The sequence below is a fragment of the Anolis sagrei genome, chromosome 6 (genome assembly GCF_037176765.1).
Source record: "Anolis sagrei isolate rAnoSag1 chromosome 6, rAnoSag1.mat, whole genome shotgun sequence".
NCBI lineage: Eukaryota > Metazoa > Chordata > Lepidosauria > Squamata > Dactyloidae > Anolis > Anolis sagrei.
Genome location: NC_090026.1, coordinates 71,260,069 through 71,286,992, shown reverse-complemented (window position 1 = coordinate 71,286,992; position 26,924 = coordinate 71,260,069). Strand labels below are relative to the sequence as shown.

The 26,924-nt window shown below is 40.9% G+C and overlaps 1 protein-coding gene across 2 annotated transcripts in view; it reads left to right on the top strand.

The window, feature by feature from the left end:
* The window catches only part of NPSR1 (neuropeptide S receptor 1), a 116,232-nt gene that overhangs the window by 16,777 nt on the left and 72,531 nt on the right, over positions 1 to 26,924 (top strand). For both annotated transcript variants that reach the window (XM_067470185.1, XM_060781625.2), the window contains exon 2: positions 9,713 to 9,845. In XM_067470185.1, the coding sequence (XP_067326286.1) occupies positions 9,713 to 9,845 (133 nt within the window). The remainder of the gene's footprint in view (positions 1 to 9,712; positions 9,846 to 26,924) is intronic.

Genomic DNA, 26,924 nt, shown 5'->3' with positions numbered 1-26,924 from the left:
GAATGTGTTTGAATGACTTTTTAATAGGTTGAAACACTTCAGGCATTTTCATGATCAAACAATTTCCGTAGCATCTTGAAATGTGACCCTTTTGTATATTTGCTTCAGATAATAGTAATTAGATATTTTTGCCTGATGTATAGCTCAAAAACATAAAATAAAAATCAAGCTGTTTGCTCAACACTGATATTATAAAACACATCACCACGTTTCAATGGCCATAGTAAAAGATGTTTTATAAACCACTTTGATAACCTTTCTAAATCTTGCCTCAGGTGTATTTTCCGATTTATACAGAGAAGGAAGTGCTATGTTAAATGATCTGTTTTTAGAATGATTATATGCAAAGAAAGGGTTCATTATGGCTTCCAACATCTTCCAGTTATTACACTCATTTGTGTTAATAGAATTTTTTGCTTGCCAAGGGAAAGTAACCTGGAAAGGCAAAAGGATTATGCTTTTTAAATATAATTGGGACATATTCTTTTGAACTAATCATTGCATTACCATTATTAGAAAACTCAACCTACTCAAGACTTCTTTCGTTAAAGGCAAATGTTCTCTAATAAGGCGGCAAAAAATTGAGTAGTCTGAAGAGCCACAGCTCAGTAGGGATGTGCGAAGGGGCAGAAATCTGTTCAGTTTTCATTCTGTTTTTGTTTCAAATTTTGTTTCTTCCCAAATTATTCATATGAATAAAAAACAAAGTTATTTTATGTGATAAAAATATTAAAATATAGTTAAAATGCACTTAACAAGTTTAAAACTACACAGTCCTCCAAAATCACACCATCCCCATTATTTCATTAATGTCTGATGGCAGGGGTAGATTTTCATCTGCCAGCAAAAGGCAAGGAGATGATAATGTTCTCTTGCCATGCTATTTCCATGCCTGGGAGAAATTATAGTCATTGAAGTTCTCCTCATTCGCATGAAAGGAGTATGTACAGTGTCGTGTTGTTGTTCATTGGGTAAGGTGCTGGAGTGGGTGGTCGGCTCCCAGCTCCAGGGCTTTTTGGATGACATTAACTACCTAGATCAGTCACAGTCTGGTTTCAGGCCTGGTCATGGCACCAAGACAGCCTTGGTCGCCTTGGTGGATGACCTCCGTAGAGAGCTGGACAGGGGGAGTGTGACTCTGTTGGTTCTCTTGGACATCTCAGCGGCTTTCGATACCATCGATCATGGTATTCTTCTGGGCCGACTCTCTGGGATGGGTCTTGGGGGCATGGTTCTGCCGTGGCTCCGGTCCTTCCTGGAGGGACGAACCCAGACGGTGAAGCTGGGAGATGCCTGCTCGGACCCCTGGCCTTTGACCTGTGGGGTCCTGCAAGGCTCTATTCTGTCTCCCATGCTTTTTAACATCTGCATGAAACCGCTGGGAGAGGTCATCCGGAGTTTTGGAGTTGGGTGCCATCTCTACGCAGATGACACACAACTCTACTACTCTTTCCCACCTAATTCCAAGGAGGCCTCTCGGGTGCTAGACGAGTGCCTGACCACTGTGTCTATCTGGATGAGGACGAACAAGCTGAAGATCAATCCCGACAAGACAGAGGTCCTCCTGGTCGATCGCAAACCTGATCGGGGTATAGGGTGGCAACCTGTGTTGGATGGGGTTACACTACCCCTGAAGTCACAGGTCCGCAGTCTGGGAGTCCTCTTGGATTCATCGCTCACGCTTGAGGCTCAGGCGTCGGCGGTGTCCGGAAGGGCTTTTGCACAATTGAGACTCGTGCGCCAGCTGTGACCGTACCTCGCGAAGGCTGATCTGGCCGGGGTGGTCCATGCCTTGGTCACCTCTAGATTGGATTACTGTAATGCACTCTACGTGGGGCTGCCCTTGAAAACGGCTCGGAAATTCCAACTGGTCCAACGGGCAGCAGCCAGGATGTTAACCGGGGCTCCTTACAGAGAGAGGTCAATCCTCCTGTTCAAGGAACTCCACTGGCTGCCGTTTATTTTTCCCGAGCCCAATTTAAGGTGCAGGTGCTTACTTTTAAAGCCTTAAATGGTTTGGAACCATCCTACCTGCGTGACCACATCTCCGTCTATGAACCCACAAATTCACTTCGTTCATCCGGAGAGGCCCTGCTCGTGATCCCACCTGCGTCGCAGGCGCGCTTGGTGGGGACACAAGATAGGGCCTTTTCTGTGGTGGCCCCCCGACTCTGGAACACCCTCCCAAAAGATCTTAGACAGGCCCCTACATTGGCAGTCTTTAGAAAGAACTTGAAGACCTGGCTGTTCCGATGTGCCTTCCCAGAATAGGAATCTCCAATACCAAGTCCCAGAAGCATTTCAGTAGAACTAAGATTGCTGCACACCACACACTGCACTTACCCTATAATCCTACATACCTCCTGTCACATCAGCACTTTTAATCTTGTACCCATTACTCTGGCCCGGCCCAGTTTTATAGTGTCTTGATGTATTGTTTATTGCTTGTTGTTAATTTGCTTTAGGTGTTGTATTGTTGTGTTGTGTTTTGAGGCCTTGGCCTATTGTAAGCCGCATTGAGTCCTTTGGGAGATGCTAGCGGGGTACAAATAAAGTTATTATTGTTAATTCGTTCAGTCGTCTCAGACTCTTTGTGACCTCATGGACCAGCTCACACCAGAGCTCCCTGTCGGCCGTCACCACCCCCAGTTCCTTCAAGGTCAGTCCAGTCACGACAAGTATGTACAGTGTTGTAAGATCTCCTAAAAGAGTATAGAGCCCCACATATGCAAAAGGGTCTCACTGACTTCATTGGGTTCATTCATCGTATTAAGTGCTATCCTTACAATGAAACAAAAGAAAATTGTTGTCATCAGGTAATTTGTATATGTTGTCAGGTAAATGGGTCAGTATTCTTTCTTTTTGCACAACTTTTCCCTAGGAAAATCTAAATTTCATGCTCTTTATTTATTTGCACTGGAAATATTTTTTCCATGTTAATCCTGATGCATATCCTGCTTGGGGCATATCTGTATAATGAAGATTAGAAGGTCTTAACATGATAACTGCTGGAGAATTTAATATGCTAGGAGGAGAAAAAAGAAGTTCAGTCTTGGATGAGCAAGTGAACATGCAAAGATAATAATGGCTTATTCGAGAATAAGCAACCTCAGTCCCATGCCCTCCAGCTGTCCTGATTTGTCAGGAACCATCATAATTATGATAATCCACTATTTTGTATTTTTCCCATTTGTTTTAAAAATGTCTCATTCTTTTCCTTCTTGACTCACTCTCTTCCTTTATCCATAAATTACTTCATTTACTGCAAACAGAGTTCAAAATGCAAGAGAAGTTTGCATTCAGTTAATCTAGCAAGGAGAAGGGAGAAGAATCATAGAATCATAGAATCAAAGAATTGGAAGTGACCTCATGGGCCATCCAGTCCAACTTCCTGCCAAGAAGCAGGAATATTGCATTCAAATCACCCCTGACAGATGGCCATCCAGCCTCTGTTTAAAAGCTTCCAAAGAAGCAGCCTCCACCACACTCCGGGGCAGAGAGTTCCACTGCTGAACGACTTATTTATTTATTTATTTATTTATTTATTCATTTATTTATTGTGTCATCAGCAACCAGACATTTGTATTACATTTTAAACAAAAACAAACAGACAAAACACAGAATTTGCAAGCTTGGTAGTTGATTAAATGTCCTTTGACTAGTATCTGGCCACTTGGAGTGCCTCTGGTGTTGCCGCAAGGAGGTCCTCCATTGTGCATGTAGCAGGGCTCAGGCTGCATTGCAGCAGCAGGTGGTCTGTAGTTTGCTCTTCTCCACACTCGCATGTCGTGGACTCCACTTTGTAGCCCCATTTCTGCATCTCGTGGTGCCAGAGTGCAGTCTGTTCAGTGCCTTCCAAGTTGCCCAGTCTTCTGTGTGCCCAGGGGGGAGTCTCTCATTTGGTATCAGCCATTGATTGAGGTTCTGGGTTTGAGCCTGCCACTTTTGGACTCTCACTTGCTGGGGTGTTCCAGCGAGTATCTCTGTAGATCTTAGAAAACTATTTCTAGATTTAAGTCGTTGACGTGCTGGCTGATACCCAAACAAGGGATAGGCTGGAGATGTCACTGCCTTGGTCCTTTCACTATTGGCTGCTACTTCCCAGCGGATGTCAGGTGGTGCGATACCGGCTAAGCAGTGTAATTTCTCCAGTGGTGTAGGGCGCAGACGCCTCGTGATAATGTGACCAGAAGTGACCAGAAGAAGGGGTGAACTCTTGTCTTATCCAACAAGATCAAGCAAAAGCAAAATGCTGCAGCTTCTCCTAACTTGTGTATTCTTTCTCGCTCTCTCACTCTTTCTCGCTTTCCTGCCCTGGAGACTAGGATGTGGAACAATGGTTTCAAACTACAAGAGAGGAGATTCCATATGAACACGAGGAAGAACTTCCTGACTGTGAGAGCTGTTCAGCAGTGGAACTCTCTGCCCCGGAGTGTGGTGGAGGCTCCTTCTTTGGAAGCTTTTAAACAGGGGCTGGATGGCCATCTGTTGGGGGTGCTTTGAATGCAATATTCCTGCTTCTTGGCAGGGGGTTGGACTGGATGGCCCGTGAGGTCTCTTCCAACTCTCTGATTCTATGATTCTATGTTCTCTAATTTGATTATAATCTCACAATTCTTGACCAAATATATCCCATTTTTAACTTGTGAGATATAGGACAATGTGCAATCTTGGTTGCATGAAAACAGATTTGCAGACATGTTCAAAAACAAGTGGCTCTCTGTGGCACTCTCCCCAGCTGTCAAGGTGCATAGCACTCAGGATAGATCATGCTGTTTGGTACTTGAGACAAAAAAAGTCCCGCTTGTGCGTCTCCCTCTCTATCCTAGTACTTAGTGTACGTAATAGTAAATGAACAAATTACTGCCTTTTCATGACACTTCAGATCCTGAAATGCACAACTGATTATATTGATGTGAATCACTCTTATGTCTAAGTAGTGGTTGGTGTTTTAGAGCGTTAGAATGATGTGTGTCCATGCCTGCCTATCTTCTCACAATCTTTCTGATGCTCCGAGACTCACTGACTTTAGCCTAACTCATGTTTGCAATTCTGTATGGAATACTTTGGCCACTGGGCAGCTTCGGCTTTTGTGACATTCTTCCTAAATCTACTTAAGACAAAATTAAATGTGTGCCCTACAGTGTACCATAATGAAAATGCTTATATCCTTGTGTGGCAGAGAGTAAAATCTCGAAGGCCTGTTTTATTGTAATGCTTTTTCTATCACGACCCTCGGGACTATTTCATTAAAAGTATACCTGGAAGATTTGAAATAATTTTCACTGATTGCCTTTTGTCGGACCAGTTTTCCGAGATTACAGCCAAGGTAACTTGTCTGTATGGAAGAGCAGTACAGAATGCCATCTTAGGACTTCATCAGACGAACAGGGAAGGAAGGGGAAAGAGGGGGTTAGGGTTATTCCCTACCATCTTTTCCTGTCTTCTGGGATGGCCTCCCATCCCAAGTGGTTTCCCATCCTTTCCCCATGTTGAGATTAACTTCACAATTCAGCAGCAGATCAGTTGCACAACTTCAGTGCTATCCAGTAGCTTCTTCCTGCACAGTATTTTCAGTCAACTGCTCCCACAGCCTGCAGTCACTCTGGAACTCTTTTACATACACTTGAGCACATGCCCGGCCATTGTCAGTTTTACCATTGTCTTTCACCCAGTCTAGATGACATTACAAACTTACCACAGCATACAGTTATATCTTGTCTTAGCAGACAGGTTCTTTTAATCAATTACATAGAGCCTTCGACAAACAATATCACAGCACAAGGAGAGAAATATACATTGTACATGACTTCCTTATATACAATTCTATACAATTGCACATAGCAATCTCTGATTGGTTCCCAATTCATTAACTTAACTCAGACCCAGGATTACATCATTCACAATCACCTGGACTAGGCCAGAACACATTCCCCAAATGATTCCCTATATACAGTTAATGCATGACTCAGCATTTCCAATAGAAGCCCATTAGAAGTGCATGACTCAGCTATATTAAATTACAATACATTGTAAAATCTGACACCCCACTTCCTCTTCATGTTCTTTGAAGCCATTCTGGGCTCTGTTTGTCTAAGCTGCCAAAACGGAGTCCTATAGAGTTCTGCTGGAAATTGGCCTGGGTCATGTGATGGGCTCTGTGAGACTCCATTTTGGCAATGTGGAGAAATGAGGTGAAGATGCAGAGAAGACTGTGTCTGATAAGGTCCTAATTGTGTTAAAGGTATTACCAGTTGATGCTAGATTTAATAAAAGTTTTTTATATCTAACATTGTTTTTAACATTGAGTCAAACATTGCATTTTAATTCGTCACTTATTCCATGTTGTTCCCTGTAATGCTGATCATTGACCTAAATAAATAAATAAACACATTGTTGAAAAATTAGTACCCTATGTACTCGAGTATAAGCCGACCCAAATATAAGCCAAGGTACCTAATTTTACTACAAAAAACTGGGAAAAGGTATTGACACGAGTATAAGTTGACCCCCTGATGACCATAGTGGGTTAAACCACTGACTTGCTGAATTTGCTGATTGAGGAGTGGCGTGAGCTCCTGCTGTTAGCCCCAGCTTCTGCCAACCAGTTCAAAAAACATGCAAATATGAGTAGATCAATATGTACCACTCCAGCTGGAAGGTAACGGTCCTCAATCATTATAACTGTTGTCAGCAGGTGGGATTTTATTCCCAAATAAGTCCCTATCTTTTATACATCCCTTTCTTCCCTGGAAGGATAAAATCTAAGGTAACCCTGCTAAAGAGAGAGAGAGAGAGAGAGAGAGAAGATGTCAAATAGACGCATTCCAAAATCATCCAAGGTGGACTATATGAATCAAACCACACTTGCTAGCTGATTATATAAGTCAAAAATAAAGATTTTCTGATAGGAAAGTTGGAAAACAGTATCTGCATCATTTTAACTGAAGAATTGAGTAGTGAGACCTCTGGTAAATATCCTAAATATGGTATTGCTTTTTGAGAAATAAGTTAGAGGTATATACGTTGAAGATAAAAATTAATGATAGAATCTTAAGTGTATTAACTATATCTAAATGCTGAGCTCGTTTCTGGTGGTTTCAATGCTAGGCAAGAGAAAATCCACTCTCAAGTTTTTGACTAGCTGCTGTGAATATTTCATTTGTGTGATGCCAAAATCAATTTATCAGTAAACAATGGAGACAGGTTAAGCATAGTAATTAGAATATTATCCCAAAGACCCATATATATGTAAATAATTAATAGATTCTGAATTATCAGTGATAATACCATTTGGCAAACAGTCCAAGTAAAATACTGAATTTGACAGACATAGCCTATAGCAATCAATAAAATAATAACAAAGGACACCCAAGTGATTAATTTATTTTATGAGTAGTGGTAAAAAAAAAATCAGATGTAGAGATAGACAAGCAAAGGACACCATCATGCAAAACTGCCTGGTATTCTTATTTTTCACATCCAGACCTGGAGATTTCTGTATTTGCCTGAGTGCACATGTCAAAAATGCATAGCATAGATCAAATGCAAGAGGAAAAAGATATATTGATACGATAAAAGATATATGATGAAAAGAGATATATAGGAAGTGCCCCTTTCTAATCACTAGACAAAAAGAGGACCCAAACGTATTTCAAAAATTCCAATAGTAGACCAAATTCTTTTTCTATTATAAATATAAACTTCAAATTAAAGACGAGTAATCAGAAGGCTAGGTAGTTATCCGCCTACAGTCTCCTTTACTAAGAGCACAGGAAATGGAGAGTACTTTTATTTAAATTATTTCTAGATCTGCATATAAGTATAGTTCACACAAACAATGTCCTGCTTCCCTCTTTGGTCATAAATGTCCTTTTTCTAATACTAAGTGGTCACTCTGTATTCAACATGTGGATGGAAAGTAACATAGATTGATCATGAGTTTGTATGAGTTTGGACTTTCTCATGAACATCCAGTAGAGCAGAACTTCCTCTTCTAATTCAGTCCAAAACCCTCCTGAAAAATACATGGCTGACAGGAGTTGGCAGTGTCCATGCAAGGATAATATCCATGCCATCAATTTTTGGCAGCTACTGAAGAAAATAGGACATGGGGAAAATCATGTTTATTATGGATCTCTGGAAAAGATAAGGATCTAGGTTCTAGATCTAATTTTCATCTCAGTAGGATTTCTTGGACATATCTTTCTCCCACCCTCTGGATGGAGAGGGGATATTGATAATAATCTTGCTCCTGTTGCTAACATGAAAATGGTAAAACAACTGTATCCTGTCTAAAAATTAAACAAAACTTATCAACTTAAAACAAAAATGGAAGTATTTCTGTAATTTGCTTAACAACAGCATGGGTAGTACATGTGAGAAGGATCTAGAGCAGTGGTTCTCAACCTGGGGTCCCCAGATGTTTTTGGCCTACAACTCCCAGAAATCCCAGCCAGTTGTTAGGCTTTCTGGGATTGAAGGCCAAAAACATCTGGGGACCCCAGGTTGAGAACCACTGATCTAGAGGTTTTAGGGACCACAAGCAAAATATGAGTCAACCATATGATGCAGAAGCAGAAAAAGACAATACACCAACCGAAGTGTAGTATACAGATTGAAGGATATAACAGTCTTACTCTAAGTTTTTGTTAGACCTCATCTGGAATACTGGGCAGTTCTGGGCACTACAGTTCACAAAGGATATTGATAAGCTTGAACTTGTCCAAAGTAGGGGGATAAAGAAGGTAAGAGTTCTAGAAATCAAGCTCCATGAGGTAAGGACATAGATATGTACAGCTCAAGGAAGAGAAGATTAAAAGGTGATATGATAGCCACATTTCAATATCTGAAGGGTTACAATGTAGAAGACAGAACCAGTTGAAGACAGTTCTGGCTCAACTTACCTGTCTGAACGCATCTCCTCCTATGAACCAGCTGGGACGTTAAGATTGCCTGGGGAGGCCCTGTTTTCGATCCCGCCTGCATCATAAAAACGTTTGGTGGGGACGAGAGACAGGGCCTTTTCAGTGGTGGCCCCTTGGCTATGGAACGCTCTTCCTACAGATATTAGATCAGCCCCTTCCCTGTTAGCATTTGGAGGAAAGTGAAGACCTGGTTGTTTGAGCAGGCGTTTGAAAAGGCAGTGTAATTAACATAGGAATATAGAACAATTGGATGATAATATTGGATCTTGATTTTAATGAAGAGACGCTAATGAGATGTTTTATTGATTTTGTAATGATTGTTTATTATGCTATTGTTTTAACTGTTTTAACTGTTCTATGATGTTTTGAGCATTGAATTTTGCTACTGTAAACCACTTTGAGTCACCCGAGGGCTGAGAAAAGCAGTATATAAATATAGTAAATGAATAAATAAAATAAAATAAACTCGGGTTTTGCTGCTTTAAACGCTAGAACATGAATCAATAGATTCCAGTTATAGGAAGAGATTGTGCCTAAGTATAAGGTAGAACATCTTTACTGTAAGCTCTGTTCAACAGTGGAATAGATTGCCATGGAGCCTAGTAGGTTTCTTTGGAGGTTGGATAGACATTTTCAGGAATAGTTTGGATGTATATTCCTACGTGGCAAGGAGTTGAGCAAGGAGTTGAGCCCTTGCTCTCCCCTGCAACCCTCTGACTCTATGGCAGCATGTGTTTTTCACAACTGAGCATTTCTATTTACCACTCTGCTTTCTTTTCCCGCAGACAGAACAACTTGTGACCCTTTGGATCCTTTTTGTTGTAACAATTGTGGGGAACTCCATTGTTCTGCTCTCCACTTGGAAGAGGAAGAGGAAATCCAGGATGACCTTTTTTGTTACTCAACTAGCCATAACAGGTAAGGTTATGTCAGAAGCAAGAAAAGCCAGCTCACTTCTTTTCACTCGTCAACAAATATTTAATGTACAAAAAGAACTCAACTCAATTGAAGCTGAAGTATGCCTCTTAAACATTCAACCGTTATCAACAAATGACTGGCGGACACCGGCTGCTGGTGGCCTTAGGAGTTAATCATATGAGGCAGACAAATTGCAATTACAGCAGGACAATAGTCTTTTTGCCTTGGACTAATCACATGATACCGCTCCTTTCCTGCTTCTCTTTTAGTGGATAACAGCCTGAAAAGCATTTCCTTTACAAACACAAGTAGTCTGTTAATGGTTTCCTTTTGTGATAGAAAAAGTCTCCCCCTGGGAAAGTGGTAGAAAAAGAGTGCTGTCATGTGATACACCCAACTCTGTTGTCTTACTGTAATTGCAATTTGCTGCCTCGTGATAAACTCCTCCAGTGGCAGAATAAGGTGCTCCATCCGCTTGGGTTGTTAGTGATATTGCTGGCCACAGCTTTGCTGTATTTGTTGCCTTTGTCACCTTTGCTGCCACATATAAGAGCATTTTCTGTGCCCTGAGGTTCTCCTCCTTTTTGGTTGCTACTCAAGCCTCTTTCTGTTCTCTTCTTCCCACTTCACCTGGAGCCACTGAATCATACTGAATCTAGGCATTTTCCGGTTTCTGATAGCTGTGCATTGTTTCCACTGTGCTTTTAATCCCTGTGGGACAAATGAATATAAAAACAAGTCTCTGTATGATTGTGCAACAAGAGCTCGGATGTTTATTGGTCTACTAACATGAAATTCTGAAATGATGAATTATGTGAGGATTTTATCTTTGTGGTTGCTGCTGTTTTTAAATTGTCTGTTTCCACTGTTATCATTTGCTATTTGTCAGCCTTTAGTCCATTCCCTGTTTCTTATAGCATGTCTCTTGATTGTACATCAAATGTGATTGCACCCACATCACTGCAGGACTAACCATTTTGTGATTTGGTGTCTCTATTCAGAAAGAGATATGACTTGTGACAAAAATGTTCTTCACACAAAAAGCAATTTTTGTGGGCTCCAGAGCAAGAAAGTGTAGTGGCAAAACTAAGTACTCAGCAAGAGGGTTATCTTAATCATATTTGTGATCTTATTAAATTGTTTCTGGTGTTTTCTCAGCTGCTTATAAAGAATAGATGAAGGCATGTGAGGTGCAACTTGGTGGGATCTTTAAATTTATTTATTTATTTACTTTATTTATATACCGCTTTTCTCAGCCCTCAGGCAACTCAAAGCGGTGAACAACATCAATACAAAACATCACGAGACAAGTATAGGGCAATTAAAAACAATTGTAACATAAATCATTAAACAGCACTGAGTTGTGAAGAGTTACCCATCTTTTCAAGTTACTGCTACCATTATCATTGCAGATACACACTGCATTCTGAGTGTAGTTCAGACTATTGGGTTTGCAATAGCACATCTCAGGCAAATGAGTGAAGGGGGGCAGGAGACAGTTCCATCTTGTCTCCTGGATATGTCATCAGTTGGGGGCCCTTCCTACAGCACCAACTGCCGCTCTGGGCCAGAGTGAAGAGAGGGAGGGCCAGGGGACAGTTCCATCTTGTCTCCTGCATATGTCATCAGTTGGGGACCCCTCCCCCCATCACCAATTGCCACTCTGGGTCAGAGTGAAGGAGGGTCAGGGGACAGTCCCATCTTGTCTCCTGCATATATCATCAGTTAGGGACCCCTCCCCCCATCACCAATTGCCACTCTGGGTCAGAGTGAAGGAGGGTCAGGGGACAATCCCATCTTGTTTCCTGCATATGTCATCAGTTGGGGACCCCTCACCCCATCACCAATTGCCACTCTGGGTCAGAGTGAAGAGAAGGAGGGTCAGGGGACAGTCCCATCTTGTCTCCTGCATCAGCGGGGGAAACCCACCCCCCGGTACCAACCGCCACTCTGGGCCAGAGTGAAGAGAGGGAGGGCCAGGGGACAGTCTCATCTTGTCTCCTGTGCTATGCTAATAATATAATGTAATGTAATATATTGTATATATGTATAATATTTATATTATAATGTAATGCAATATAATACTACTACTAATAATATAATATTATAATTATATTTTTATATTACATGTAATATTACTAATAATATTACAATATAATGGTATAGTACAATATAGTAATATTTAATACTGATATTAAGTAGTGACTTGAAGTGACTGGATTGACCTTGAAAGAGCTGGGGGAGGTGACGGCCAACAGGGAGCTCTGGTGTGGGCTGGTCCATGAGGTCACGAAGAGTCGGAAACGACTGAATGAATGAACAACAAATTGTACTATGCTAATAATATAATATATTGAATGTATAAATATCTTGTGAGCTGCTCTGAGTCCCCTTCAGGGTGAGAAGGGTGGCATATAAATGCCGTAAATAATAAATAAATAAATAAATGCAATCTAAGGTATTTGTGCAAATAAAGTATCAAATAAGAAAATGGTCTTTAGCCAGGTATGTTGAAGAAGGTGTATCACTAGATTAATCAACATAAGTCTGAAAAATACTTTCATCCTGCTCATATGGAGGTTAAAAACCTGTGGAGAGAGCAAGGACCTACATACAGTGGTCCTGTATGCCTGGTTTCTCTACAGATCTGGTTTGCATTGAATGTGAAGCTTTAAAAGGTGGTTGTAAGCAGGCAGGACATATACATGTATTTGTAATGAGAATACAATTTTGATGAGCCAGAGTTATTAATCTTATGACTATAAGCATGTTAGAGGACCATATCACATTAGGTTATACTCAGTTTCTGAGACTTTTTGAAGATGATTCCAAAAGGGACCTATCAAATGACGTTTGCCCCATTCTGTCAGCAATCCATTGGAATCCGTCCTTTCTTAAACCTGTTCGAACAGCTCAGAGAGGGATTCCTTTTTTATGGCTGCATCAGCCATTTCTGCTACTTGCATTACATTTAGATCCAGTCTGTGAATTTAATTTACTTACATCTCCAACAAGTAGAAGAAAGTCCAAATGGGAGATTAATAATTATCCAGCGGACAGGAGTGCAGATGGTGTTGCTTTGTTGTGAGTTTCACAAGCAACCACACTGAGGTTGGAGCTACACTGCCATATAATGCAGTTTGAACTGCATTATATGGTCAAAGAAAGCCTATATAATGCAGCACAGTGAGGTTTGAACTGCATTATATGGCATTACATTGGCTATATAATGAAGTCTGAACTGCATTATATGGCAGTGTAGATCCAGCTTGGGACAGATCTCTTTTCTTGCCCCCTAAATAGCCCGTGCTCATGAGACAGATACCAGAACCTCACTACCTCTGAGGATGCTTGCCATAGATGCAGGCAAAATGTCAGGAGAGAATGCCTCTAGAACATGGCCATATAGCCCGAAAAAACCTACAACCCAGAACAAATGCCTTGACAAAGCATCAAAGGAAGAAACTGGGCCTAGTGAAAGCCTCCACCTTACTCCATACCAGAGCCAAGGAATCACAGGACTGTTGATTTTCCTTCAAGAGCTTACCAAGAGATTAGCCTTTACCATCTTGCCCAGTTCTCTGGTGTATAAACCTTTAAATTATTTTTATTTTAATGTGCATAGTTTACACAATTTTTCATTGACAAATGTGTCTTTGTGTACATTTCCAAATATGCACCTTTTTATATATGACCAACTGTCTGTAATTCAAAGAGACAGAGAATAACAACTAATTAAATTTGTTTCTTCTCAGTTGTAGAAATCAAAAAATACACATCCTCTTTCATTAACAAACTGATGGGCTATAAATTGGATCAATTCTCTTAAAAACGGGGAGCCCCCGGTGGTGCAGTGGGTTAAACCCCTGTGCCGGCAAGACTGAAGACTGACAGGTCACAGGTTCGAATCCGGGGAGAGGCGGATGAGCTCCCTCTATCAGCTCCAGCTCCTCATGCGGGGACATGAGGGAAGCCTCCCACAAGGATGATAAAAACATCAAATCATCCAGGCATCCCCTGGGCAATGTCCTTGCAGGCGGCCAATTCTCTCACAACAGAAGCGACTTGCAGTTTCTCAAGTCACTCCTGACACGACAAAAAAGAAAACAAAACTTAAAAACGGAAAAATATCCTATTTTTTTTCTTTTTCATCCATCACCACTACATACTGGTATGATCATGTGGTGGTGTTGAATAGACATGTTAACAGCAAACCTGCAGTTCTCCACAGAGAGTCTACTTATTCCAAGCAGCAAAATAAAATAAGTGTTCGTAAAAAAAACCTATTAATAATAGTTCTGCATCGGTACCAATAATTTGACATGAGTCAAACTTACCATAATAAAGGGGTGTTTACATTAGTCTAGCATGCCATTATTTCTATGCATCAACAGTTCTTTGTTTGACAAAACTTATGTCTGTAAGAAGATGAAGCAATGTTGTGCTTGTTTATTCTCAAGAGTATTTTATTTTACCTGATAAGGATCAAAGCCACGTCAGTGTGCAAATGAGAGGATGGGAGGCAACAATCACTCCTGAGCCTTTGTAGTCTAGGATTAAGATGCAAAAAGATGTAGGAGTTAATGTCTGACAGATAAAAGCTACCACACTCATTTCCATTTCTGCTTATGTATCACTAAGGGATAATTTCTGCCTAACGTATCCTAAGGGATACATATAGGACACCCTAAGGGACACATAAGGTAGAAATGAAAGTGAAAAGAGCAACATGAAAAGAAGAAATATTTCAATTTTCTGTTCATATTCCCAATATGCTTTTAGGAAAAAACATTTCAAAAACATGTACACTTGGGTACGTTTGTACAAATTCAAGGAATGTACAAATGATACAAAGGTAATGTTAAAATGGAACACATTTAAGAAATGCACAAATGCACATTGTGATTGGATCTGAAACCTACAGTGATGAAATAAGTACTTAAATGTTTACATGCAGGCAGTCCAAGTCCTCCTGCTGCCTGAGGTAGAAAGCAACATTAGGAAACTTCCAGTTGATAACAGCTGTCTGGTAGTGAAAGATGCTACCCCAGAACATTTTTTTCTGGATGTTTTAAAGCAGAGGTTGGATCGCCATTTCTCAGGAAAGCTTCGATTGCCTTTTCCTGCATGGCAGGAGTTAGCATGATATGGCCCTTGTGGTCTCTTCCAACTTTATGATCCTATGATTTAAAGCACCAGTGGTCTCCCCACACACATACATTTCTGTCATGTCTGACAGCACAGGTAGGACAATATTGTGACTCAATAAAAAGTACCAGGCCATCAGTCTGAGATACATACAGTAAAGAGGAGGCAGACAACAGCAGCAGCCCATGTGTATCCTTCCCACTATGGAAGGAGTAGGAGGAAAAACTAATATGGTGCTGTCCCCCTTTCATGCGGCTGAAAGCAAAGACAACTGGCTTCAGTGGCAACTGGATACTTTTCTTTCTTAATTTACTGTGTTTTGCTTTGAGGACCTACTGAAGCCAAACCTTCAGAACATAGGTAACCCTATTCACACTAAAATTATAGCACAATTTCTGTTTTAACATTCAATGGAATCCTGGGACTTGCATATTAGAAAGGGATATTTAGCACTTTCAGCCAGAACATTGCTTTGCCAGTTAAAATGGAATACAATATTTATGTGATATGAATCTGAAGAAACTGAGTGAGGTTGCCACCACAGGCGAGTGGCCCATAGGGGCTGGCATTGTTGCAACTCAGAGTAGGCTTCACCTTGCTCCCAGATACCACCACACAAGAGCTGTAAATTTTGTAGTTTATTGAGAGAGAATCCAAGTCAAAACATAGAATAAGCAATGCAGAGTTCTCAAGACAAAGGTTAAATGCAAAACACAGTTCCATAGGTTCTTAGGTAAGAACATAAAACATAATCCTTGAAGCAATGGTCAAATCAGAGTCCATAGTAAAAACAGTGAAACAGAAATCCAAAGACCCACGATGCAGGAAGCCCAAAGCAAGCTGCTTTAAAGCCAAGATAATTCCATAGAATCTTTCATGCCCAAAAGCCACGTTGAACTGACACCTTCCCCCTGTTAACCAGAAGCCTAAATACTTTTTGCCAATGAAAACATTACATTCTTGCCAACATGAAAGCATTATGGTGACCTTTCACCGACTTAGCTTCTTTCTTGCTGGCTATCCGTGAACTCCTCCTGACCCGCCAATCTAAACGTCCTGCCTGCTCATTAAATCACTATCAAAGCTCTCTTCTCTATCAGCGTGAGACGGCTGAGAAAGAGGAGGCCTCTGCACCTGGTCGTTATCTAGCTCGCCATTCTTTTCCCATGAGAACTGACTTGGCAGCTCTTCCAGTGCACTGTCTGCAAGAGGCACAGAGAAAGGCTGAGAAGCAGGCCCAGAAATCTGAATCCCATCATCCTCTTCATCGGAGAACATTTCAGGCTCATAAGAGGGTTCAGGGAACATTTCAGGCTCACAAGAGGGTTCAGTTTCAGGCTCACTAGGCTGAGCCACAACAGGCATCTCTTGCCATAGTTTGAGCCACAAGAAGGTCTTTGCTGCACCATCATCGCAAATGAAGAGGCCACACATATGCTTGGGTTAACTAAGGGCAACTTTTATTATTGTTACCTAATTAGAAACTAAATCTACCTACCACCACCATAACTGAGCATAAACTTCTATCCATGAACTTGGCATTGAACTTGGCCTTGACCTGACCATGAACTTGGCAATGAACTTGATGAGGATGACCCTGTTCCCGGAATTATTAATGTCCATCTTCAAAATCCTGGGCCACTCTAATTTTTCTTCCCCCCCCCCCCCCAATATTATCCTAGGACCAGGTTACAGTTGTTCTTAAAGGAACTGGAGAGGGCAGAAAACTTGCCAGGCTCCACCCTTCCCCAAAAGTAGTCCCTGTGGACTAATTTTGGGCAGGCCTCTTGGGTGGTGGAGGTGGCAAAAGCCTCCCTTGCCCCAGCTTCACCAGGACAAGAAATGCCCTTCTGCTTTGGACAGCTGGCACTAGGAATCTCCTCATGTTATGATTCGCCATCTGCACCCATCACATGTGGGGAAGCCATGCAGCTTAATTCATGGTAACCCCATCATTCTTAATGCAACACAGGGATGCCACCATGTTGACAGTGCAGTGTCCTATGACACTACCTCCCCAGTTGTCTCATGGAGCCCTACAGGAGGTCAGCCTATGTCATCCGATGGGCAGCACAGGGCTCTGTAAGTAATCTGGGACAAAAGCATCCTAGCATGCTTATTTTTTTCACGTGTGTCGAGGGCATAGGGCTTGCTCTTCAGAGGAGGCTTGTATTTGTTTTCCTTTGAGGCTGAGAGAGAAAGTGACCAGTTCTCATGGTTGAGCAGGGATTCAAACCCTGGCCTACACTGCCGTAGTCCAATATTTAAGCCACTACATTGCACTGGCTCTGCACCATATAATTATATTTTGCCTGGGAAACTATTGCACAGTGAATGTCATGTACAATTCACAATGAAACTTCAACATTATTAAACCAGATTTGTATTTGATATAACTCTCATTCAATTCTCCCATTAACAAAGGTGACAAATCATTTCAGAGCCTGACTGAGGCTCATCCTACAGCACACAAAACAAACTGAGAGAATGATTTGTTCCTTGTTTCCACAACTAAAAAATGCTGTAATTCCCTCTCCCAAAATACTTTAACTGGAAGATTCTGTCTAGCGAATGATTTGAAGAAAAAGTTGTTACAGCAAAGCCAATTTCAGCAATCTTTAGTCAGACATTTTAATAGTCATTTGCTTCTACTTGTTGATTTGAAAATTGTGGGATGATTAATCTCCTTGCTTTTTGACACACGAGGCACAGAGGCTTAAAAGTCTCCAAGCAGGAATCTGACTTTTTCTTTTCGTTTTCAAATTAATGTTATTTTTGGGCTTGTTTCTGAATTCTAAGGTTATTCTTGGTTTATGCCTTGAAGCAAACACACGGAGAGACAGGTGAAGAGAGTTGTGTGCTGGTGCTAACATTGATGTTGTGGTTAGAAGGCAATTTCTGAGCTTTTCAGATGCAAATAAATGGATCAAAATTTGGCATACAGCTGACATGAGCCACATTTTCATAAAAGATACTCAGACTGGTAGAGATCTCCTCTGCTGGACGTGAAACAGGATCAGTACATTTTAGCTCCTAGGCTTTAGGAGGCATGAAGTATTACTGCCTTTGGCTCATGAATGTTTGGCTGAGTACATGCTAGAGATAACAAAATCATTTAATAGCAGATCAACAAATTATTCATCTGCCTCATTTTAATCCAGTCATTCTGGAGCCCATCCATTCAGCAGTTCCGACAGGTTGGACATTTCCTGACCCACTGATTCATTGAAGGCTTCAGGGAACAAAATGTGTTGAAAGGAAGATGCTGTTCAATAAAAGGGATTTAGATTTCAAGGACATGTTCTATTCATTAAAACTCGCATCCACCATCTCAGCACCCATGGATGTTCTACTGCAATTTAAAGTGATCCAGTCCCTTTATGTGGGGGTAAGTGCCTTTAGTCAGAAATCTGAATCCCACTGAGTTATACATCCCTGAGATGCTTCATGTTTGGTAGAAGCCTTGGGGAACAACTGGGATTAGTTTTTTTACTGAATGTACTTTTTGAGTGCCAAGAAATAGCAATTACTATTTATGTTGCACCTTCCATGTTTTTATTCCTACATCAGCCTGCAGATGGCAAAGATTAATCATAATGTGGCATTTGATTCCATGTTAAATAGATCAAGAAACTAAGCTAAACTTCAAGGTGCAGGTTATGACCTACAAAACCCTAAATGGTTTGGGATCTGCCTGTCTTTGCGATCTGTCTGTCTTTGCGATCACATCTTCCCTTTTGAACAGGCCCGAAGCCAGGATTTTGATTCCGGAGGGAGGGGGGGCTGAGTTTGATTCGAGGGGCATGAGTCTGAGTGAAAGAGGGTCTACCTTAGCAAACCTTTTGTATCGTTTATTTATTTATTTCGGACATTTCTACCCCGTCCTTCTCACCCCCTAGGGGGGACTCAGGGCGGCTTACATCCGGCACAGTTCGATGCCAACCATTACAATAAAATGCAATAACAATAACACAATAGTTAAAAACATACAATTAATACGAAATCAACTAAAACTGCTCTATAGCCCACGTTCATCGAGTTCTAAAATCCGTCAATCCATTTAGCATTACCATAGTCCTTTCCAACTCTAGTCATTTATTTATTTATTTATTTACTTTATTTGTATACCGCAGTTTCTCAGCCTGTAGGCGACTCAACGCGGTTTACAACAAGAGCAAAAATTCAATGCTAACAACATACACTATTTAAAAACAATTAACACCGTAATATACTAAGTAACTACACATCAATAGACAACACATTAACATCTTGTAACTAGAATCGTGATCCAAACTCGTCATCCATAATTCCGTTTTCCTATATTCATTATATTCGTTGCACTGTCATCATTACCTTTTTGATCTGCCAGATTACCCAAATGCCTGGTCCCATATCCATGTCTTCAGCTTCCTTCTAAAGGAGAGGAGGGATGTTGATGACCTGATTTCCCCAGGGAGTGAATTCCACAGGTGAGGGGCCACCACTGAGAAGGCCCTGTCCCTTGTCCCCACCAGTCTCACTTGTGATAAAGGTGGGGCCGAGAGCAGGGCCTCCCCAGAAGATCTTAAACTCCATGGTGGGACATAGAAGGAGATACGTTCGGATACGTTCGTTACCCCAATACCCCCATGCATATGGGTTATATTGAGAATGGTGATCAGATCATGATATGAATAAACGTAACAGTTTAAATAATGCACCAGTAAGGTCTTCTCGTGGACCACCATGAAAATTTCAGGGGGGCTGTCTAGAACTCTCTCCCCAGGGAAATTAGATTGGAACCCACACTGCCCATTTTTCATAAAGACCTAAAAACATGGATGTTCCACTGTGCCTTTGATTAAACAGTTCACCAGACCATTGGTCCCCTGACTATAACTTCCTATCCGCTTCTGCACTTTATCTTCTGCCCTATAAGCTAGCATTTTAAATGGCATTGGCCTTCTAGGCTTAATTTATTTTTGCTCCTGCACCTTTTCCACCAGCCCTGTTCTTGAAATTCTATTACACAACCTCCTACCCCCCCCCCCCCCAATCCAGTATTTATGACTGTTCGGGCTATTGGTTGTTTTTATGATGTTGTGTTACGTTGTTTATGATGTTGTTTTATAATTTTATTGCATTGTGTTTTAATCTATGTCTGTTCGGGCTTGTCCCATGTAAACCGCCCTAAGTCCTTTCGGGAGATGGAGGTGGGATACAAAAATTAAGTTGTTGTTGTTCCTTGTTGTTGTTGTTGTTGTTAAGTCCCTAACAGCTTTAGAAATGTTACTTTTTCAGACTACACATATATTACATAGGTTTTCTGGGAACTGCAGTAAAAAATATATTCCAAACTGTGTTCTGGTCAACATATTTATTTAAGAAATCCAGATTAGGCAAGGTTGCCTCAAAATCCATACCGAACAACCCACACTGATCATATTGATCACAGATGGCAACCTTAGCAACAAGCAAATTGAAGAGTATCAGGGGCATCAGACCTGATATCCATCAGCACTCATCTGGGGGGACAGTTTCCAACTACCAGCATTTCCAGCAATGGTAAAAAGATTTCTGTAATTAGGCATGTTACAGCCACCTGCTGAATGTGAAACATTTGCCTTTTTTCGAGCCCAAATCAGAAAATCTCAAAACTACTTTGAGACTGGAGTGGGTGGGGAATGTCCAAATTATATACCATGCTGATTGATTGACTCAATAATAAACAACTATGAAATGCTTGTGCAATTGTAGTATTTTTCAAAAATCATATCAGATCTTCTAAACAGGAAGAAAAAGCTTTGAAATTCTAACTGTCAACTCAAAAAGCAAAATGGTAGAACTTCTACTATTGCCTTTGTTTAAACCAGAAGACTATTGGATCCTTGAGGAAACTGTAGTGGAGAAACAGAAATGGATTAGTGAAACCAAACCAAGGACATAACTATTCACAAGTCACATATATGTATAGAGGAGAAGCACTAGAACAGTCCAAAAAAGAACACCCTTCTATTTGCACAGCTCAGCTATATTTGATCAGAAAGCTTGTTACGCAGAGATATGTTTTGCCCAGCATCCCAGTGCCCAAAGCCCAAATACAAAAGATTCACAGACCAGAGTGAATGTGAACAGAAAAAATCTTTACTCTTTACTCAGCAGAGATGAAAACATAAACTGGCAATGTTGCATACAAAAACAAGCAGTGCAACAAACTTTGCATAGTCTTTGTAAGAAACACAAAATAAGACATCTTCAATTTACAGCAAATGAGTGATCAAAATAAACCTTGAAGTAAATAATTATTTCATCATAGCCTCCTTCATGGTAGCTTCTCCAAACTGCTCCCCAGAACAAAGCCTTTGTCCATGGGTCTTCTCAGAGAAAAGGCTCTCCAGAAACACTCCTTCAGGATCTCTCCTTCACCATCTCCTGCTGGAACTCCATGCTGGTACTCCAGAATGTATTCAAGAAAACTCAAACAGATATATCCCCTTGGATGTGGTCCAAGATTGCTGGTTGACCTACTTTGCCAGCTGTTCATGATAATTACACACAATAAGGTTTTTCTTCAACACACATATACTTGGTCCTGCAAAGACGTACCATAACAAAGCTTGCCTAGCTTTTGTCTCCCTTACTAATGTTGCCATAATATGGATTCTGGGATTTTGCTTGATATTTGGCTGGCTGCTATACATGTTTCCATGTCTGCTTAAGTTTTCTGCAATATTTCTCACAAAATCTCACACAGAGAGGATTTGTACCACGGGTTCTTTTCAATAATTTTGTGAATATTTTCTAAACTAGAATTGGGTCTACCATTAGTCAGAATGAGAGGGCTTCCTCCAGTGGTTGATGCTGAGGTGGATTAAGTATTGCTTTGCTGTCCTGTGGCCATTATGTGGAAGGGATAACTCTATTTTGATGGAAATATGTAAATTAGGTCAATTATCTACTGTGAGCAACCTATGCATTGGAAGCATAGATCATATAATGAAAAGAGGGCACAAGAGTTATCGGACATGAAAGAATTTTGGGAAGGGAGTTGTCATGCTGCCTTTCAGCTCAGCCAGCAAAAGGTCTCCAGACACTGCTGCTCGAAGTGGGGAATTTTAGTCTCTGTTAAGGGACGTTCTCAGTGACTCAGCTTGGATAAATACAATTCAGATACAACAGTGTTCTGCAAAAAATAAAATTATTCTTGGAGACTCCAGTTTCATTGAAGATGGTTCAGAATTACTCTTTCACTACAATGAAAATGCATATCTTTTAATACACTACCATCAGCCTGGAATATTTTTTTAGGACTGTGTCTAGATTTTGTATTTCTTTGTTCAAAATTGACCAGATATTACACCTGAAATTGCAGCCACACCTGACAACTCCAAGGATATGATTCTAATGGTGTTTTTAATAAGACAGGCCCCATCTCTCCCCTCCTTTTGTAACAGCTTGAAGACCTGGTGGTTTCAACAAGCCTTTGAGAATGACCAATTCTAGCCCAGCCCCAAACATTGTTGAATATGGACTTATACTACCTACCTATTACCCTGGTCATCCCTCTAATAGGCCCTGGGAATGAGCAGCCACAGACCCGTACCTGCTATTGTTGTTAGCCTGTTATAGCATTATACTTAATTCCCGGTCCTCTCATATTTTGAGTTTCCGCTAGCCTTGGTCTGGCCTTTTAATTGCTCTGAACAGGCAGGATTATTTTTAATATTTATGTATAATTATGATAAGTTTTCATTAGAAAGTGCATAAGTGAATAAGAAGTGCATAACTTTTGTAAGTCTCAGTGAGTATAGTGGGCAGTGCTCTCTTCAGCTTATCAGAGCTGAGTAAACGGGAGGAGGCACTCAGGGTATTTTCAATAAATAAAGCAACCACGAGGGCCATTGCGAATGTGGTGGGAGAAAGGAAGGTAGTAGTCAGGCAGCAGTAAACGAATAGCTTAAGCTTAGGGATAGCATAGTATAAAACCAGCTGAATTAGTTCTTTCAGGAGGCTTTTGTTGCAAGAGATTCATTTTAGGATTGAAACAGCCAGGCTTAGGATTCTTTTAGGTTCGTTTTCTTTGATGTGCATTTGTGCGTGCGTGTGGTGTCTAGGATTCATTTTGAGGGGTTGCTTTTTTCTGCTTTGGACTATTTTCAATTTTAAATTCTACAAACTCCTTTCTTTACTTTAAAATTTGTTCCTATAAAGATTCAGGGGGAATTCTAGTCTAGTACAACAAAAATTTGTAGGACTACCAAGTACTTCATTGTGTCCTTGCTGCAATGATTCAGGGCGCAGACCCAGAAGCAAACATTATTTTAAGGCTGGTTGCCAGTGTTTGCCAAGGCACCAAGTCAAGAGCAATTCTAGTCTAGTGCAACAGGAATTTAAGATGATACCTCATGACATTTTTTTTAAATGTTGTTCATAAAAATTTTAAAAAAATATTCTAAAAATCAGTGGATGAAAGAAACATTCTGAAACTTGGGTGGGGGGAGCTTAGAGTAGTAAATGTGTGCTACAATTGCAGCAAGTTTCATCCCAATAACCTTAAAACAGAGGAAGGGAGGAGCCCCATTAGTGTCCCCATTGATGTGAATGGGCGAATAGCATAACAAAAAACTAATGAAATTTTTGGAACTTTGTAATTGTTGCACTCCAGAACAGGAATAGCCCTCTGACTTTAAAACACCACACGTTAAGTAGGGAAATCCTTTTATTGAAGAGAAGTAAAAGCAGCAAAGTGAAAAAAGGCACTTTAAGGGGATAGATAAATCCAATTAGGTAAGAAGATAAGCAGGAACAAATTAGTCCAAGGTAGAGTTCAGCAAAGCAAAGTCCACAAGTCTCTAACAAAATCCAGAGAACCAGGAAACGTTGATCCAAGGCCTGAGCAGGTAATCACAAGGGACAAAAAACCACACAGGAAACAAGAAATCTTTAAGCATGAAACTTCCAAGCAAGGCTTCTATGAGACGAGGACAAGAACTTAGCAGGATTCTAAACGATGCTTCATCTGGTATTATTTTCCATACTTGGAACTTTTAAACCTTTCCAAGCACTCAGAAACTGGTTTCGCTTTCCTTTAACAGCCCCTATCTTTTTGTGTTGAAGTCTGGCAGAACGCCGAAGGCCTTGTTCAGCCTGTCTGTTTTGACTAATTTCCGCCCGCCTGTCTATATGCTCAGAGCCCCCGGTGGTGCAGTGGGTTAAAGCACTGAGCTGCTGAGCTTGTTGATTGAAAGGTCGCAGGTTCGATACCGGGGAGCGGCGTGAGCTTCCGCTGTCAGCCCTAGCTTCTGCCAACCTAGCAGTTTGAAAACATGCAAATGTGAGTAGATCAATAGGTATCGCTCCGGCGGGAAGGTAACGGCGCTCCATGCAGTCATGCCGGCCACATGACCTTGGAGGTGTCTATGGACAACGCTGGCTCTTCGGCTTAGAAATGGAGATGAGCACCACACCCCAAAGTCAGACATGACTGGACTTAATGTCAGGGGACTACCTTTACCTTTATCTATATGCTCATTAGTGTCCACAGGTGCCAAGTTTTCAAGCCCCAAATCCTGGGAACTCTCTGGAAGCAATTCAGGGAGTAAACCATCATTCCTATACCCTGTAGAAATATTCTCATGGGGAACTACGTTTGGAACATGTGCCTCTCTGTCATTCTCTGCATCAATATCACTGACCAAACCATTGCCATCTTGAACCTCACAATCACAGGCTGAACTCCAACAGTAATAGATATGACATGGATCCCTTACGGATTTTTCAAAACAGTTTAGAATCAAAACGGGGGTTACATGAATTTAACAAAACTTTTCTTTTTAGTTGTGCACACCCCTAGTATTTTGTGGCATCTGTGAGTGCTGTCCATGGTACTGGAGGATGGCAGAGCATCCTCCTCCATTTCAGAAGTAATAAGAACAACAAGATGAAGCCTGGAGGACCCACAATATACACAGAAACAGTAGAAATGAGGTATTACCTGGAGGGAGAGGGTAAGTCAGGAAAATGTCTTCATGTCCGAAATGCAGTTTTCAAACCAGACACAGATTTTTTTTTCCAAATTTTGTTACATAGTGTTACCAAAGGCAAATCACACTGATTTCAATGAAGCATATTTGCAAGTAAGTATATTATTTCCTTTCTAGCGATTACAGTGTTCAGAGCCCCAGACAACATACATTTATTGCTTTACATCAAATAAAATTGCTGGAGTTTTTTAAAGCAATCATCTGGAAGAATGACATGAATTTAGAATAATTGGGAAAGTCTTTCTTTATGTCATTTGCAAGGTTTCACTGACAGGACGCTGACAGTTTATTATGCTCCATTTGTAATCTTGTGTCTTCCACATTTTCTTGTATTTCTTTTAAAAGTACAAATCAAGATGCCCCACAGTGTCCTTCACTGCTATTTGAAGTAAAAGCTCTGTTGACAATCATTTTAACTTATGTTTGCACAAGAAAACATTTGAACAATAGGTCTGAGTCACTCTGGAATACAATGTAACTTGCAAAACACATCTTACAACTTACAGTGAAAGGTATAGTACACTTATCTCTCCACACTTGGTTTTTACTTTTGAGGATTTGATTATTCCGATTCCAACACGAATAGTTGTTTTCTTCCAATACTGAAGACCTCAGTATGATTTTTCAAAAATATTACAGTTTCACCAGCATTTCCTATCTGTGTATTATTGAAGTAATCAATCAGCATGTCATACATAATATAGACATTTTTCAAAATTGAACTTCCCCCCAAAGTCCCAAGACTTTCTCAAACAGTCTTGGAATAACCTAATTTGGATTAGGTAAATGTAAAGGTTTTCCCCTGACATTAAGTCCAGTCGTGTGTGACTCTGGGGTGTGGTGCTCATCTCCATTTCTAAGCCGAAGAGCCATCATTGTTCGTAGACACCTCCAAGGTCATGTGGCTGGCATGACTGCATGGAGTGCCATTACCTTCCCGCCAGAGTGGTACCTATTAATCTACTCACATTTGCATGTTTTCGAACTGCTAGGTTGGCAGAAGCTGGGGCTGACAGTGGAAGCTCACACAGCTCCCAGAATTTGAACCTGTGACCTTTCGGTCAACAAGCTCAGCGGTTTAACCCACTGCACCAACGGGGGCTCTAATTTGGATTAACAAAAGGCAAATGCTTCAAATCCAAGCAGGTTGCTCCCTAGGAATCTCTAGATCCTCCACTGTGCCTCTATGGCCAGCTTCCTCCAGCCATGCTGTAGGGCCTAAAAATTTCTAGGCAAGTATTTCTTTAGGAATATCTAGGTTTTTACACGTCATTCTGTTTTCACCTGACAGTGGAAGTTGACCATAGAGCCATGCTGGAAGACCTAGAAATCCCTAGAGCAAACAGAATGCTGCAATTTCTATTTTCATGGTTTCTCACTTTCATAGGTGTCCCTGTGCCTCTAAGCCCAATGAATATGTAGGGCTGACTGTATTCAATTGTAACATGTAAACAAATTGGAGATCTGAGTGATAAAACAGGAGGGACCCCACACAGTTGTAACTTGTCTCCTAATGTCAATAAATTGCTTCTAATGTTCAATAAAAATCCACCTTCCTGTAACATAACCATTAAACATCTACCCTCTGTCCCTTTCTCTCTATGACAGTCCTTGAGTTATTTAAAGAGTGCAGTCCTGTTATTCTTCAGGCTTCTTTTTACCAAACAGTTCCATGGATGTAATGCTGAGCAAAGATCTAGCATTCTGTGAACAAACCTGGAGCTCATTATTTCCAGGATAAGGGAGGATTTCACGACCTTGCTTTTAAAAAAGCATGTACTACCAGTAAGAGCCACTCCTTAATAGGAGTAGTACATTAAAAACAGTTATTTTTCTGTAAAAGGTTATTTGGTTAGACCAGAGGTTCTTAAACTTTTTTGACTTATGACTCCATTTGCTAGCCCAGCTA